Below are 15,920 nucleotides of genomic sequence, written 5' to 3' on the forward strand. Positions count from 1 at the left end.
TTACTTACAATGAATATATCATTTCATCCAAAAATAAACAGGATTTGTAACACTGGTAAAACAGTATGAACTGCTGATTGTTCTTATTCATTTTGTTTAAGTTTGACTTAAATTATAAAAAATATATTTAAATATAGAATAGAAAAAAAGGGGGTTGTCCAAGAGTACATATTGCCTTTTAGTCTAGAAAACCTGAAATCAAAGAAGAAGCTTTATGTAGATCCATATTACAAAATAAAGAAATATATAAGACACAAGGTCAGGTAGTATCTACAAACTAGTCCATAACTAAGTGGTAAATGTACACATTTAGCCATCATTAGCTTCCATTATTTGCAGGACTTTTCATTCCAAAATGAATCAGTCCAGGATTGGATCCATTCTTCACTTTGATGCATTGCTAATGCCCCAAATCCTACTTAGCACATGAAAGAGAAGCAAAACGTCAGAACAGAACAGGGCATGATGAGGGTAGGCGGGGGGTTGGTGGCCTTATCAACATTACAGAAGCTCCGTGTCCTCTTACGGCATTTTAATGGGGCTTGACGTTTTAGAGGGCAAACTGAAGATTCTGCTTCACGTTAGAAAAAAGAAAATTGGCAACCAAACAAACAAACAAAAAAAAAAAACCCCACAAGACATCCACGGTTGAACAACTGTTGCTTACCTCCAGAAATGAAAGGCGTGCAGTGGGCTGCACGGACTGCAGGGGCTAGTGGGAGTGGGGCTCAAGCTTCGGGGAGTGAGGCTGTAAGTTAAATGGAGTGCAGTGAATAGATGTCCTTTATCACATACAGGACAGTCAGACCGCCACAAACCGCCGCCACCGCGCAGCTCTGACATGAGCAAAAATGAAGACGGCAGCATCAGTAAATGATCCCTGTCAGACCAATCTAATTGTGTTTGAGGAGCAGGTTCCCAAGGCATTTGTCTGGTTTCTGCAGTGTTTGGTTGACATTGAGCCTGTGGGCTGTGCCAGACTAAAATGACAGCAGGCAATAAAGAGCACCTGTTAAAAAGGCGAACGGTCATAAAAAGGAGTTAGAAATTTACCAAAGGTTGACGAGGAGGTTGCAAGCAGAGTTGTTCCTGCTTCTGCGATCACAAGGAAAGCTTTTACCTTTTACCGTGCGAGGTCATATGTTTAATCTCTGCTTCGGCTGGACTGCCAGCAGCACTGCAGAGCAAAGGTGAGTTACTTTTACTGCAGTGGCTTCCATTCATCAAATAGTAAAATGTGGAAAGAGCCCAAAGCAAACCAGAAAAATAAGCCAACAGTAACATGATAATAAATTACTTAATTTAGGGAATAATTTGAGAATTTTCATAACGATTTTAGTGCGATGCTAAGGAGACCTCTCATTGTCAGTGATTTTATTGAACGCGGTGACATGTTAGACCAACATGCCAGGCATTTTCCTCTGTGTTTATCTTGAGTCAACAGAACATCATCTTGCTTGAACAGTCAACATACCTAAAAATAAAAATAGTCCCTTACAAGTGCAGCTTTTCCATTTCTTTTAAAAGATATAATTGTGATTAAAAAATGACTAACAACTAGAGGACAATTTTAAAATATTACTGTTACAGATCCACCGAGACGTTTGCTGCGTTCAGCTTGATTTGCTCCGAGTGATGATCAGAAATTAAAAAGAAAAAAAGTTAAACCTAAGCTCCATCAAACTGTGCATTCAACAACACTCTTCAGTGTAGATGTTGTTAGTGAAGGAAGAAACTCAATGTTTGACATTTTTGGCATTAGGAAGCCATTTAAAATAAAATCAGAGGAAGCGCAGAAATGCAAGACACATTTTAAGTGAGAATTATTTTCTCTGACATGTTGAGACATTTCTGTGCTCCATTCAGGCTGCAACAGACCAAGAGAAAATGCAGCATTCAGTGGATACCAGGAAGGTATGAGAAAGTTGCTTTTTTAAAATAATTTAAAGTTTAAACTTTAATCCATCCTGGAGCATGTTGGATTTGGGAATGCTGGAAGCTTTCTGGGAATGTAACGATATACATCTGACATCGCCTGCGCTCTAAACCTAAATAAAATTAAATCTCTACAACAGGAAGGCTAGAATGAGTATCTGTGTTGTTCTTGTTAGATCCTATTTTAGCTCTTAAAGAATCATTTGAATCAATTAAAAGCCATCAGTTGGTCAAAGCTTAAAAACATGGAGATGAGAAATTGATCACAAATTCTGATTGGTGGATCTCTATTATTGTTAATGAACCGTTTTTTATATTTTCAGTATTCACAAATATACTAAGGCAGATGATGCGTGTCAGAAAAGGAATATTGTTAGTTTTGGTCCCTCAGTGTGGTTTGTTGACAAAAAAAAAAAAAAATCAAATACTACCATGGCAACACCGCAATAAATTAATAAAAGGATGATGTTCAGTGAGCACAATTTGCTTAGACACAAAGGTAAGAATGTGTTTGCCAGTTCTCATTGTCTATAGGAAAAAGAAGTGGGTTAGAACATTTTGTTTAATGATTGAGTTACTTTAGTATCGGCCCAAAAATCTGCATAGAAATAACGTCATTCAGCAATCCAATTGGCTCAGCTGCAAAATTTAAACCCTTAAGTACGGAGAACCATGACAAATGCCTCGGTGACCCAAATAAAACATGTATTGAATCGTGCAAAACGGCACAGTCTGTGATAAAGCTGCCAATGTAAACACACAGTCTTCAGTAATTCACCGCTTCCCACCTTATTGATCACATCCAGGCATGTTTTTTTTCCCCTAACATGTGCGTTATTTTGTCATCACTCACGCCTGCGAATTAAGCCACTCCTTTATGTTATTTTGTCCACGAAATACACGCATGAAAACCTCAAACTGCAGAAACACGCATGCAGACTCGGATACGCAGGCAGGCTGCTGTTGCCTAGGTGGGGAGGATTTGACATTAGACTTCCTGCTGCAGATGCTGCTAATGCTAACACAGCCTAGAGCAGAAGGCAACAGTGAAAAGACAGCAACAAATCTGACACAGAGACACATGAAGCTACAAATAGGAGTTGCCTTGAATAAGAGGAAAGAAAATACTCACTCCAACGTCAGCCCAGGAATTCTCAGTCTCTCCCGCTGGGCTTTCATGGCTGAACTGTGCTCGTTTGCTCTATTGTGGTCATGATATGAATTCACGCTGTCTGCCTGCTGCCAGCTCCCACTACCCCCCCACCCCCCCACTGCACCGACAAAGAGACAAACCCAGCCACCACAGTGCAATGAGACCGATTGGTTTCCTCTTCCCCCCGAGAAGAAGGGAGGGGGACTACAATCCTTGTTTTGGTCTTTCCATGTTCCACCTTGAAGCTGTCAAATGAGATCCTCATATGGCAGAGAAAGGCATGGAGGCAGGACAATACCCCCTTCTTCCCTCCCCTAATACACGCCCCCTGTTCCTTAATACCACTGACCCCCCTTCCACCCCCACCAGCTGGTGGTGTGCTCCATGGCAGAAATTCATGCAATACACTGAAGTGCTGCTACGTGCAGTCACCTTGACAGCCGCTAACATGAGGCACGCAGTGCACAACACAATGTTGCCACAACCACAGGGATGATGTCATCTCCGACAGAGACAACACGGCGCACCGCTAACGAGTCAGCGTCCGCATGAGGGGCGAGGGGGACAGGCAACGGCACAAACAAAAACAAACTTGGGAAAAACTAAAACAAAAAGGTAAAAAAATAAAATGAAATTTATGAGAGTGTACATTGTGATATTTCAAAACTCTTAATGTCCTAAATCAGCTCAGATTCTTTTCTTTCAGATTTCTTCAAATGAATCGTTTCACCTAAACAATAAGTAGATGAACAAACATGATTGGTAGCTGTTCTGTTCAGATGTGCAGAAGTTACAGAAATCTTTCTTTAATAGTAGAAAATTAATGAGGCACAAATTTTGATGTGCAACGATGCCACTTGACAAAATCTAATGATTTACAGTGTTGTGTTTTTTATCATTTGTATTTCTGTGTTTTTATGATGCACAGCATTATGATTTGTGGCAGAAATGTATTACAGAAAAACTTGATTGGAGAAATCAAACCATAAAAAAACTGAAGTAGTGATCTCCTGTTTTCATTTCTGAAAATATAAAAAAAACCCTAAATAATCCGTTGGGGAGGGGAAAAAACTTGAGAGATTTTTGAATGGTTTTTTCCACAGTTTTTTACAGATTATACTCTTAAATAAACAGTAGCAAAGTAGAATATTAAACCAAAATAATTTAATAAATTAACTTAAGCAGGAACAAGACATTTCTAAGAGCAGCTGCGCTGTAATCTGGGCCAGATCTGGGACTTCGCTACCCGACCAACTCAGCAAACACCTCAGAAATCTGGATCTGTAGAATCAAAACATGCAGATTCACAGTTACATGTGAATCTGGAATGAGTTTTCCAAATCACTTTTTTTTTAATATTGGAAAAACCATGATATACATGCAGAAGGTTAAAGTGAGCTGCTCATAAACCAATGTCAGTGATTTCAAAATCAACCTTACTGATCTATTGTTGTAAAGCAGCAACAGGAACATTAAGACCCAAATGGGTTAAATTGCATCAATGACTCAGAGGCAGATAAGCATGCTGACGTACGAAATGCTGAACGACAAAAGGAGGAGGTCGTTATAGATTTATTTCTCCCCTTTGTCCAGTTTATAATTAGTAATTTCCAGAAAGTGTAACAGAAAGCTGAGGTAAAAATAATGCAATAATGGAAAAGAAACTAAACCTGAAGAACTTTGACCTTCTGACTTTTCAATTGTATAAAAGACAATAAGCTGTAAACAGTAACCAGAGCATAAGATTGCTTACGCACTAAATATTCAGTTCCTATCTAGCTGAACAGATCTAGCAAACCTTGGTTTGCTAGATCAACTTAAACTTAAAAGTTTTATTATCCCTGTTTGCTGTTCAAAATTATTGAAATTTAACTGCCACACATCCAATTACATGAAAGAAAACTAAAACTATGAATTAATGCAAGACTTTTACCAACACAACACCAAGTTGTCAATTTTGTTCATACTCAAATGTAAACCTGAAGCGTTATAGTGTTTTCACACCTGATGGCCCGATAGATTTAGTTCAATTGGGGACCAAAATCGCAACATTTGCTACATTTTCAGCTGGTGTCGTTTGCTTCCAGGTGAAACTAACAAAACCCTTTGAAAAGCCTTTTCACTCCCAACCTGTGTGGGGCGCTGCACCAAAAAATATATGAGGCAACAACACAAAAACCTACGACAGAGAGAACAACTTCCTTCTTCACAAAATGTAAATGAAAATGGAGTCTCATAGATTTTAGCGTTTGTAAAATCTGTCTGTTGTCTTTGGCAGAAAACCATGATTCATGTCATGTGAAATTAAAGCTCTCATACAGTCTATAGCTTGTTTCCTGCTTTTGGTGAGGTCTCCAGTCTGCTTGCATTCGCATTTCAAGCACAACAGAGGTCACATTTTTGGAACAAATCCAAGTTCAATTAAAGAGGACTAAACAGGGCTGGTGTGAACACAACTTCAGACTCTGGAAAATTAGCCCAAACTTTCCACAGTGCAATAATTCTGAGAACTTAAATCCCCTGAGCTGCTGATCATCTCTTCCAGGTTATATTGCTGATAAAATAATACCGGACCAGACTTTTTATAGTCTGAAAGTCCTGCAGTTATACTCGGTCCCTGCCTTTGTCTATGACAGGTGCTTCCTGTGTCAGAGCAATTTCAAAAGTCCAAAAGAAGCAACAGATTAATCCTCAACAAACCAAGGAAGTTAATGATGCCATCAGATATCTTAAGATTTTAATCTTCAGTTGGAGAGTGTGTTTAATTTATTGTGCAGCTGTACTGATAATTAATCTTCTGCCTCCATTTGTGCAAATCAGTGCAACAACATTACTTACTTTACACAAACACTGGCCAAAAATGTGATCATCAGGGCTGGCTAACTTGAAATATGGCTGTGAATGCTGTTGGCAGCTGCTAAATCACTGAGTTCAAGGCTCTTTGGAGAACCAGGTGTAAACTTAACAGGTTCAAAACAAGAAGAACTTTAGGATGATTGATTATCAATTAGTCCGTAATGACAAATCACAAGAAAACACAATCCATAGATACAACTGCAGCAAAAGGTGTCAAAGGATTTCACCAGTTTAACAGAGTCATTAAACTAAACAAAAGTTGAGGCCTTCCTTGTTGACCAGCAGAATTACAACTAAAACACCGATCACCTTTAAAAATCCTGAAAAATGACGAAGTACAGTAGTTTGAATCAAATGGGATTATAAAATAAATTTATTTTATGTTATAACTCACTGCTTCTGATGAAGATAGACATGAAGGACGATGACTCAGCTGAATTTCATTAATAAGATTTAATTAATGTGATTCATAAAACCTCTGATGACTCACTCGTAGAAGTGGATATCCTCTATTGAAATAGTAAAGTTTGATAACTAGTACTCCAACTTTATCAAGATATTTTCATAGGTTTCACAAAGCGAGCCGATACTAAAGTAAAACATTTTAAAAGGCACCTGACCATATAAAGAAAACTTTAAACCATATGAGAAACAGCTTATTGTAAAACCAATGGTTTAATTTTTAAACAACGTACAGTCACAATAAACAGATAAGGCTGAGTTTTGACCACTCAATAAAACTTTTCCCTGACAATGAGATACTACTGGTGTGAAAGGAGCACTGCAGTTTGTTTTTAAGAAAATAACTAATGAAACAACTGAAGCTAAAGCATTCAGGATAATACATATTAATTCGTCAGGAAAATAAGTAGCAATAGGACAGAGCAGACCGTGATTTCAACAGCATTTTCTGTCAACTACAACAACAAAACAGTGGAAGTCAATGCAGGTTATTAAAACCAACCGAGTACGACATCATCTGCAGAGATCAGGTTGATGAAGCTCAGCTGACTGCATCTGTTAAACTGGATGTAAGATCATCCACAGTGAGCAGGTCGTCTTTAAGATCCAGTTACATGGGAATGTGTTGGTGGGGAAGAGAGTAAGCCCCGAGTTTGACCAGCGTAATGTTAGTGCTGATGACAGGAAATGAGATCAGAACTGATAGTCAACAAACAGATTGAGTTGTTGGACTTAAAGCCAGCATGAAAGTTCAAACTATTAATAGTAATCTGTCAACCAGTGAAACATGTGTTGCAAACAAACTCCAAATGCACCAGCCTTCCCTCATGTGGCGATGGAAAATGGAGTAGTGATGAAAACTGAAAGACAACTGAAGACTAAAGACAATTAAAGACACGGCGGCACGGCTCATCACGTTAATGGCATCAAATTTTCAATAGATGGCACTCTATCACAGTAAAACCTCAGAGAGCTCAGAGAATCAGGTAACGATTTTATTTAAACAGACAGGGTTTCCTTTAAGGTTAGGAGAGAAGAAGAGCATTTTGTTCTTTACTCGTATCATATCTAAGATGTTTTTACCCACGACTAAAACACTGACATCACAACAGTCACTTCTACTGTGATGCGAAAAAAGCTGCCAGATTTTTAGACAACGAGGCAGTCATTTTTGCCAGTCATCAGATTCGTCTCATCATGGTTGTCTTGCATTTATTGCTATGGTTACCAAGGTCACTTTAGGCTCCGGCGCTCTAAATATAAATGAGTGCAGTTGGTGTTTTCACTGCAGCAAGTAGTGGAGGGTCACCTCCATCAGAGCTGCTGAGGTTGCAGCAAGAGCATAAAGGATCAATCAACAATAAGTTCAGTTATAAAATGTAGCTAAATTGATCAAGGTGCAAGTTGATCTCCGTCATGTTTTTATGTCTTAAAAACTGTGTTTTGCTCACAGAGAGAGAAAAAAAGAAGTAACTTTTGACAGTTTTTGCACTTTGGTTTACATTCATTACTTTTAGTTTATTTTGGCTTTTAAAGTGCCAAAGAAATGACGGATCATAAATCAGCTGGATATGAGCAGGTGTACAGTTGAGACTATATAAAATAAAGTTGTAAAGCTCTTTTTATTGATAACAGGAGAAAACTTCATTTTATCAAGAAGATCTGTGACAAGGTAGAAATGACTAATAGGTTAATAAGGCTGATCACAGCAATAAATAATATTAATAAAAAGAAGGTATTTACTTTGTATTGCTAAGCTAATAACATTACACAAAAATATTGTGAATGTGAAAGAAAATAGCTGCTGAGTATCAGAAATAAACATTCTTAGATCAATTCCAGGCGAGTTACACATTTTTACTTGCTTTCAAATTTTTATTTGTAAAATAAATTTTAAAACATGTCCACCTTACAGTTGTTTAGTATTTTGTGTAAGTCAGGCACATAAACTCTAAATAAATAATACTAACGTTTTTGTGGTTATAAGTAAAAATAAATAAATATGTGGAAATTTAAAATGTGTATCAGTTCACTACACCAAGTAAACCAGAATAAATAGAAATGAGCGCAATCCAATACTTCGCTATTTTGTTGAGCTTTAAATTCAACTTGCAGATATATTGTGGATCTCCTGAATTCTAGTGAGAGACTGTAGCAAGCTTTCCAATAAGCTACACATAAAAGCAAATTCATCTGCTTTTATGGTGCCTAGCAGTGAACTGACCTATAAACCACCACAATATTCACAAGACTTCCCTTCATCAAGCTGGATTGGACTGCTTTTTTATTTGGTTGTATTATAAAAACTGACACAATGCTAGTGTTTTGTGAGATTATGTTATTTCTTTCACAGTTCCATGATATTTATGAGTCAAACAGGGGAAATGAAAAGGAGTGCACATGCCCAAGCAGCTCATAACATAATGGTACTTACAAACTGCCTCTTCTGGGAAGACTCAGCTCCTTCTGCAGACACAAAGAAAGATGATGCATAAGTAAATGAATCAAAACTTAGTTTTTTTTGTCTGTATGTGGATTAAAAGACTGTAAAGAATAAGTGCAATAAAAGGACACCCCCATTTATCGAACCCTAAAGCATATCCAGAAGGCTTTGTTTTTCATAATCTACTTTGAAAATGTTGATTATTAAAGTTCAGCTCAATAAGTTTAAAAATGCTAATGGGAAACTCCTTCAAGATGGAATGACAGTCAAATTGTAGAAAATCAAGTGAATTTAAGGCTGAGTTTGTTTTGAACTCCATCTTTTTGTTGCAGAAACAGCTTCACCGTTTCACACCCAGGAAACTGGGAACAGTATTTACTCTGCCTCCATCTGTGTATGAACCCGTTTGATCCTTAATGCAACAGCTGAAGAAACATTATTGTTCTTACATGTTCACATAATAAACAATCCCACTTAGTTTAAATCTGGAGTGTGTTTGTCAGATAAGTGGTCAGATATGTGCCAGTGGTTCAACCTGCAAAATTAGGAGACATGTTTGAATTCATGCAGCTTTTCAAACCACAGAGATTGGTCTGCAGCTGCAGAATCACAAGATCGGGTCGAAAGCAGATCAGGAACCAACAATGCTCTCCTTGTTCTGCAGAGATTACCCTTTCTCACAAGCTTGTTGCATAAAAGTGTAATACTATTAACCAACGGTGGCAACTAAAGCTCTAGTGAGTTGTTTTTCTTAAACTTAGTAAAGTACGAGTTATTCATCAGGAGAAATAAAATGCTAAATGGAACAACGTCCGAAAAATGTTTTTTAGCTGGTATCAGAAACCAAACTCATTTGTATTCCTTAATAAATCTGTAATGCCCTGACCTTAGATATTGGAGTTGAATATTCAAATTGCTGCTGTTTTTTCATTTCAATCATGCATCACTAAATAAATTTCAAGTTTGGGTTTTCTGAGCTATTTGGAGCGTGCAGTAATGTTTTCTGCCTATACGAACCTCTGCTGGTGCACTGTCAGCCAGCTGGCTGAAAGAAGGCTGCTTTATTTTTACCTCACTCATTAAAAGACAAATTACACCGTTTAGAAATACACTCAAAGATAATGTTAAAACTCGACAAGCTGCGAGTCTCTGATAAGCAGACGACTGCAAGCCAGCTGCTCGACACGTTAGACAAACTATTTGGATAACAAGAAATTATACATTAAATATGTTTAGCAGAAAATTGCTTCAGATGATTGCTGAGTTTGCTTAAGCCAATGCATCCATTTAACAACAGATGTTAGATTCTGTAACTAAGAACCAAAATCCTGTGTTTCAAGAGACGCCGTCTATTTTCTGTACTAAGAGCAACTTCTATATGTCTAAGTGCTGTTAAAGTGGTATTAATACTCTATGTTATAAAATACTAGGCCATGCCTATTCTCATTACGAATGGTCATTATTAAAAACGACTTCAGAGACCAATCTAGATCTATAAAGAGAAATCTCAGCCCAGCTGGGAACTTTCTTTCAGCAAAAGGATTTCAGGATTTGGCTAAAATGTCACTGTGCTAAATGTGTAATTAGTTTAGACCATGTGAGTGATCAAGAGAAAGCACCATGAGGTCATTTTAAACTCAGTTCTTAATTTGTCTGTTCTTCAAATTACATTTGGATATGAAAAAAAACAAATCAGGCGGAAAGTGAAAGAAAAAGACATCCTGTTTCTCAGAGTCGCAGTAGTGTTGGGTTTGGTACCTGCAACCTATTCAGCCAAAACACAGGTGATTTTCAGCTGGACAGAGTAAAGTCATTAAAGTGCATCACAGAACATATTTCTTTAGGATGCCAGACGACAAATACGTAAACCGCATTACACCGCTAATGATACTGCGGCTGCTACAGCATCTGTTAGCATTCCAGCACGTCAAAGACGACATGAGTCACGAGGAGACAGTCACTCGAGCCATATGTTGATCTATAGAGTCCCTCCAGACTGCACACGTCTGCCTAGTTACAGCAGGATTTAGCAGTGAATGAAGAGTTTCTGCTGCCACAGCACCTCTCTGTGCCTTCTTTGGAGAAACAAATACCCAACGTCTGGAGCCGTTTACCTGGGAGACAACAAACGCCACTGATTAGATCAGTGTACACTGGTTTTCCCATCAACAGACTGAGATGAGCCGGCTCCTTTGTCTTGAACGTTGTAGGACATGATGCCGTTTGTACAGTCAGCAAAAACAGCGATCTCCCTCTGGCATCAACTAGGACCTAACGTCTGACTCCTACTGCTTCCTGGATAAGACCAAGGGCAACTTACTGATATGCAGAAGACGCCTTGAGAGATGTAGTTCAATCACAGCAGTCCAGACCAGAGTGGCTGTTATGTGGTATAAATATATGCGTTACTGTGAAAATAATGTGCGAGGAAAATATTTACAGAAGGTTAGAGACATTCTGTAATAATTCCAGAGTTTTTATTTATTTATTTATTTTTTTTTTTTTTACAATTTTTAGAATAAGCAAAGCTTGTGAAAAGACAAGCTTCCACTTGGCAAATGTAAGAACTAGATAGATGCATTTATCCAAATGGTTTTAAGTTTATGCATAGCAAAACTTTGAGCTTTCAGAAACTAACTACTTTCACAACAATGCAGCTCTACTTTAAATTAAGCAAATATTAAAGTCCAGAGGGAAATTACTGATCTTGTTCTTGAAATGTCTTTTCTTTTAAAGCTTGCCGTTTGTTGAATTGATTTTCACATTTGACGTTGTTCAGCAAGAACAACCCAACATAGCAACGTAAGAAATAAATTATAGATCAGCTAAGAATCTTTATTTAAAAAACCTCAAACCTTGAAGATAAGCAGGTGTTTTTAACAATGCGATGGAGGCGATCGCCTGCACAGGGAACTGATCACTTCAACAACAACTCGCAAGCTGTGCAGCATGAAATCACATGGCTGTTGCTCATCTCTAGGTAGGAAAACACAATCGTCACCCGACTTCTTCATTAGAGCTGTGTGAGATTCGCTTGGCTTCACTGTGAAGAGAGACACCAGTTGCTGCTCTGCTGTACGAAATATGCTTTTTCCTCAAAATTCAAACATTAGCTTAGCCTAAAATAGCTTTAGATAAAGCAAGGGCTTGTAGTTAATTGGAACATTGGGAGCTGATTTCACAAACAATAAGGTGTCACTAAAAATCTAAGCAGCTTGTTGAAGCAGTTTGTTGCTTTCACATTTAAAAGCAACAAAAAGTGGGAAAACATTTATTTTTATTTTAAGGGTGCATTCACACCTGTTCAGTCCACTTTAATCAAATTCAAGCTTATTTGCAGGGTTTGTTTGAGGAGGTGGGCCATCGAACTCTGACAACCAAAAAAGCCTAAAAACCGAGGTCTCGGTTCGGTGAAGTGAACTCCAGCACGGTTCGAATCCATATGTGAACACCAAGCAAACCAGAGATCACTCCACAACCAGGAAGTGGACTACATTGCAGGGCATTCTGGCTAAATACAGCCAAAACAAATGAGTATATATGGCATGAGCAAGAGAAATGGCTCGTGGTCTTTTAGACCAGAAGAGAAAGTCTACATCAGCTTAAATTTGACGCTACTTCATTTTTTAAATATTTTACGAAAAAGGAAGTTGCGCTCCTTTTTTCGTCAGTGGCTTTCATGTTTTTTCCTTCAGTGGTTCTTGGTGGTGGTTATCACAAAACCCTAAGAGACCTTGTTGTTATACTGCTACCACTAAATATAAGGTGAGGTAAAAGGCCTGTACTTTATCAAGTCAGAGAACTCAAAAGCGCTTTACGCTACAATGAGTCTTTCACCTATTTGCACACTGAGGGTGGTGAGCTACACTGTAACCACAGATGCCCTGGGGTATCCTGACAGAAGTCCGCCCCAGGGTAGAATTAATCGATGCCACCAGAACCTCTGACCACCACCAGCAAGCAAAGCAGATCAAGTGTCGTCCAACAACACAACCGCAAAGTGAGTAAAAAGTCAAGCTCGCCTCTTACAGCAACAAATCCTATTTTCTGAGCCACTGTGGTCTCTGTTGGAAAACTTCGGGCGTGCAAACCTCAACATTCTTAAAAGGTCAATATCATTTAGTTTGATTTTATTTTGCTGAATGTTTTCTTCCTCCATCTTTCAGGTTTTTTTTTTAATTTTTTATCCGAGACCAGAATTTTACCATGAAAAATCTCCACAGCAGTCAACCTGCGTAAGCTCATTTCTTCCTTCTGTAGAGCAGATCCACTCTATGGACAGGTTATTGTCGAACTGGTGCAGTATTACATCCCTCACTCTGACCTTTTAAACTGTGTGCTGCTGTGGATGTTTCTGAAAGCGCTGTTATGACGCTGTGTTTACTGGCTTATGGGTTCTCCTGACAAACGGTGTGTTTTCCTGGCGGTGAATAAAATTGTCTTTACCCTGAAGCTGTAGCCTTTCCACATAGAGAGATGAGAAAGGAAAAATGTATCTAGAGAATCAGAAATGCCTTCATCTAAGATGTTTGAAGGTTCCTGCACATAGAAAAACCCTCCAGCTCTTTGGTCCTTGTCTGGATCTAGAAAACCTAGGAAGCCTCTATTTTACATTCACCCAGCAGCAATGGGAATGTGTGTCGTTTCTCTGCTTTAAATGATAGAAATAAGAGCATTTCTATGCCATTTAGTTTTCCATTTTGTGTTAATTCAAATTTAAAACCTGATTGAAGTCTTTTCCCCCTCTATAAACCAAGGTGACTGCTGCGTTGCACGTTTTTTGCATTAAGTGTCATTTTCTCTTCAACAAAACTCCTTCAGTTACCTTTTCTTCCATTTGTCATTTGGTTACACTTGTGAGAAAGTGGCAGTGATTGTTACCATAGAAACTGGCTCTTAGCTCGCCAGGGGGCACGTTAAAAAACTTGTTTTGGCTCTTTTTGTGTGAAAGTTTCTGTCTGAAAAATCTGAGACCAAAAACAATGGAACAGCAAGCTGCTAATCAGCTGCTTTGTGGTCACCTTATTTGTATCATTTCAATTCTCTGTTGCATGAATTCAACACTTGACGGTCATTTTTTTCCTCCCTAATGTTGAATATATTTTAATTAAACAGAAAACTTTTGTATTTTCATTTCAAAATCCAACATACCTACTAGATATGAAACAATAAGAAAACTGCAAGGGTCATTAATTTTAAAATTCAAGATCCGACAGCTTCGAGTCGTCTTTAAAATCAACAGGACGCGCAACATAAATATTTCTTTTACATTTCGTGATTCGCCATGTTTTGCCGAGCCATCAAAAAGCCAGAAAAAAATGTGAATAATTGCGTGACAACCTTTCATATCTGAAAATATCAGGCGGTAATGACAGCACTCGGGCGCGCTCAATCACCGGTCTTTCTGGTAATCTGTATTAGACAACAACCGTTCCACTGTTAACCTAAAAGAGTGTTTTGTTCCACAGGGTAAATGTCAATGAATGCCTTGCAGCAACAACATTTCATCGCCAAGGCTCCACATCAAAGCGGTGCTGCTGTAAAAGGCTACAAGTAATGCTTCATTAATAATTCCACTTGATTTCTTTTGGATTCTGGAGCTCAAGATCAAAAGTGTGTTTTACTTTGTTTGCAGATGACAGGAGAGGAAATCCCCATTCTCATCATATCTCCACCTTAAATGACAGGCGGGGTGTGGATGGCCAATCCCCTCTCCACTTTGTTTTATTTATTTGAAATTATGGCTCATAACAACTAGGAGGCATCGCTCCAAAACAATTAGTTACTTAATAAATTGTAAGCAGCATACATGCTGATTGGAAACCATCATTTGATGGTTGATGATGGCACCTTAGGCTACACGTTATTTTTAAAGTGAGGCTGAGTTTGAAATATTCAGTATTTTAGGACAACTGGCGGTCGGCGAAGAAACAAACACAGGATCATTATGTAAACTACCCGGAGCAGCTGGAGCCGAGAGGCAGCGATGCTAGCCGCTATCCCACCTGTCTCGTACGTACGTTACATTTTCATTGGTTTTTCTCCCTCTTATTCCCAACGAGGGCAGACACAGTCACGACTCAGAGCCACAGGCCAAATCAAAAGCTAAACCCAACTGAGAAAATGAAAAAAAGCCTAAAATATTTTGTCTCTGGTTGTGTATGTATCACCCAAACGCCTTGCAGCTGAAACGACAACAAAAGTATCGATTTCACTCTCCTGCTGCATTTTGTGTTTCGTTGTTTTGTCTATTATCTATTGCAATAAAATACAGAAAGCACCTTTACTTAAGCTCCAAACCACATTCTAACACAACATTACAATACTCCAGGCTCATGTAGCATTGATTAAAAACCTAATGATGTAGCTGCATGAAATTAAGCCGTGTTGGAATATCTTAGAGTACGACATGAGGGAATTTAGAGGAATATGAAGTCATTATTCTCCACTCCTCTTGGTGCCTCTTGATTTCTCATCTCATCTGTCGTCTGGGCTGAGACTTGGAGAGACATCCCAGAAAAACATCTTGAACGATATTCTGAATCTAAAGGCTCTGAGGAGGACGGAGGAGACGGGAGGCTCTCCCCCCACAACATACACTCACCGCTATGCTCATTGACGGATCATAAATACAGCAAATGGGCTGCAACAAAAGCAAACGGATGATGCACCTGTTCCACAAGGCCCACTGGGACGCCTCGCATTGTTAAACGGCTCGATTCGGACGCACTCCAGCCTTTTTCCTCTGATGAGCGACTCGGACCTCAAGCAGACAAATGGTTTCCTTTTACATGGTTAAAACTAACAAATATTTTCCGTATTGATTATTCAGATGACTAATTGATTAATTAGATTGAAAAGTTAAAGTTAAATGAAAAACTTATTGGATGTTTCATTTAACCATTTAAATTTTGTTATTTTTACAATATTAGAAATACATTAATAGATGCAAGTAAATAAAGTCCTTCTTTTAAATAACATTTTATTGAATAAATGTAACAATAGAGATTTTTTAATGATCTTTTTTTTAGATTAACTGACTAATTATTCCATTAAGCAATTAATCATTTG

The 15,920-nt window shown here is 38.3% G+C and overlaps 1 protein-coding gene across 3 annotated transcripts in view; it reads right to left on the bottom strand.

The window, feature by feature from the left end:
• The window catches only part of mast4 (microtubule associated serine/threonine kinase family member 4), a 98,900-nt gene that overhangs the window by 39,125 nt on the left and 43,855 nt on the right, over positions 1 to 15,920 (bottom strand). For 2 of the 3 annotated variants that reach the window (XM_088010798.1, XM_014985727.2), the window contains exon 4: positions 8,841 to 8,872. In XM_088010798.1, coding sequence (XP_087866924.1) covers positions 8,841 to 8,872 — 32 coding nt within the window. Of the gene's footprint in view, positions 1 to 667; positions 749 to 8,840; positions 8,873 to 15,920 lie in introns of all 3 variants that reach the window. The other variant, XM_014985724.2, reaches the window with a different exon arrangement.

This window comes from Poecilia mexicana, unplaced genomic scaffold, assembly GCF_051168715.1.
Source record: "Poecilia mexicana isolate PSO_F unplaced genomic scaffold, ASM5116871v1 scaffold_12, whole genome shotgun sequence".
Taxonomy (NCBI): Eukaryota; Metazoa; Chordata; class Actinopteri; order Cyprinodontiformes; family Poeciliidae; genus Poecilia; species Poecilia mexicana.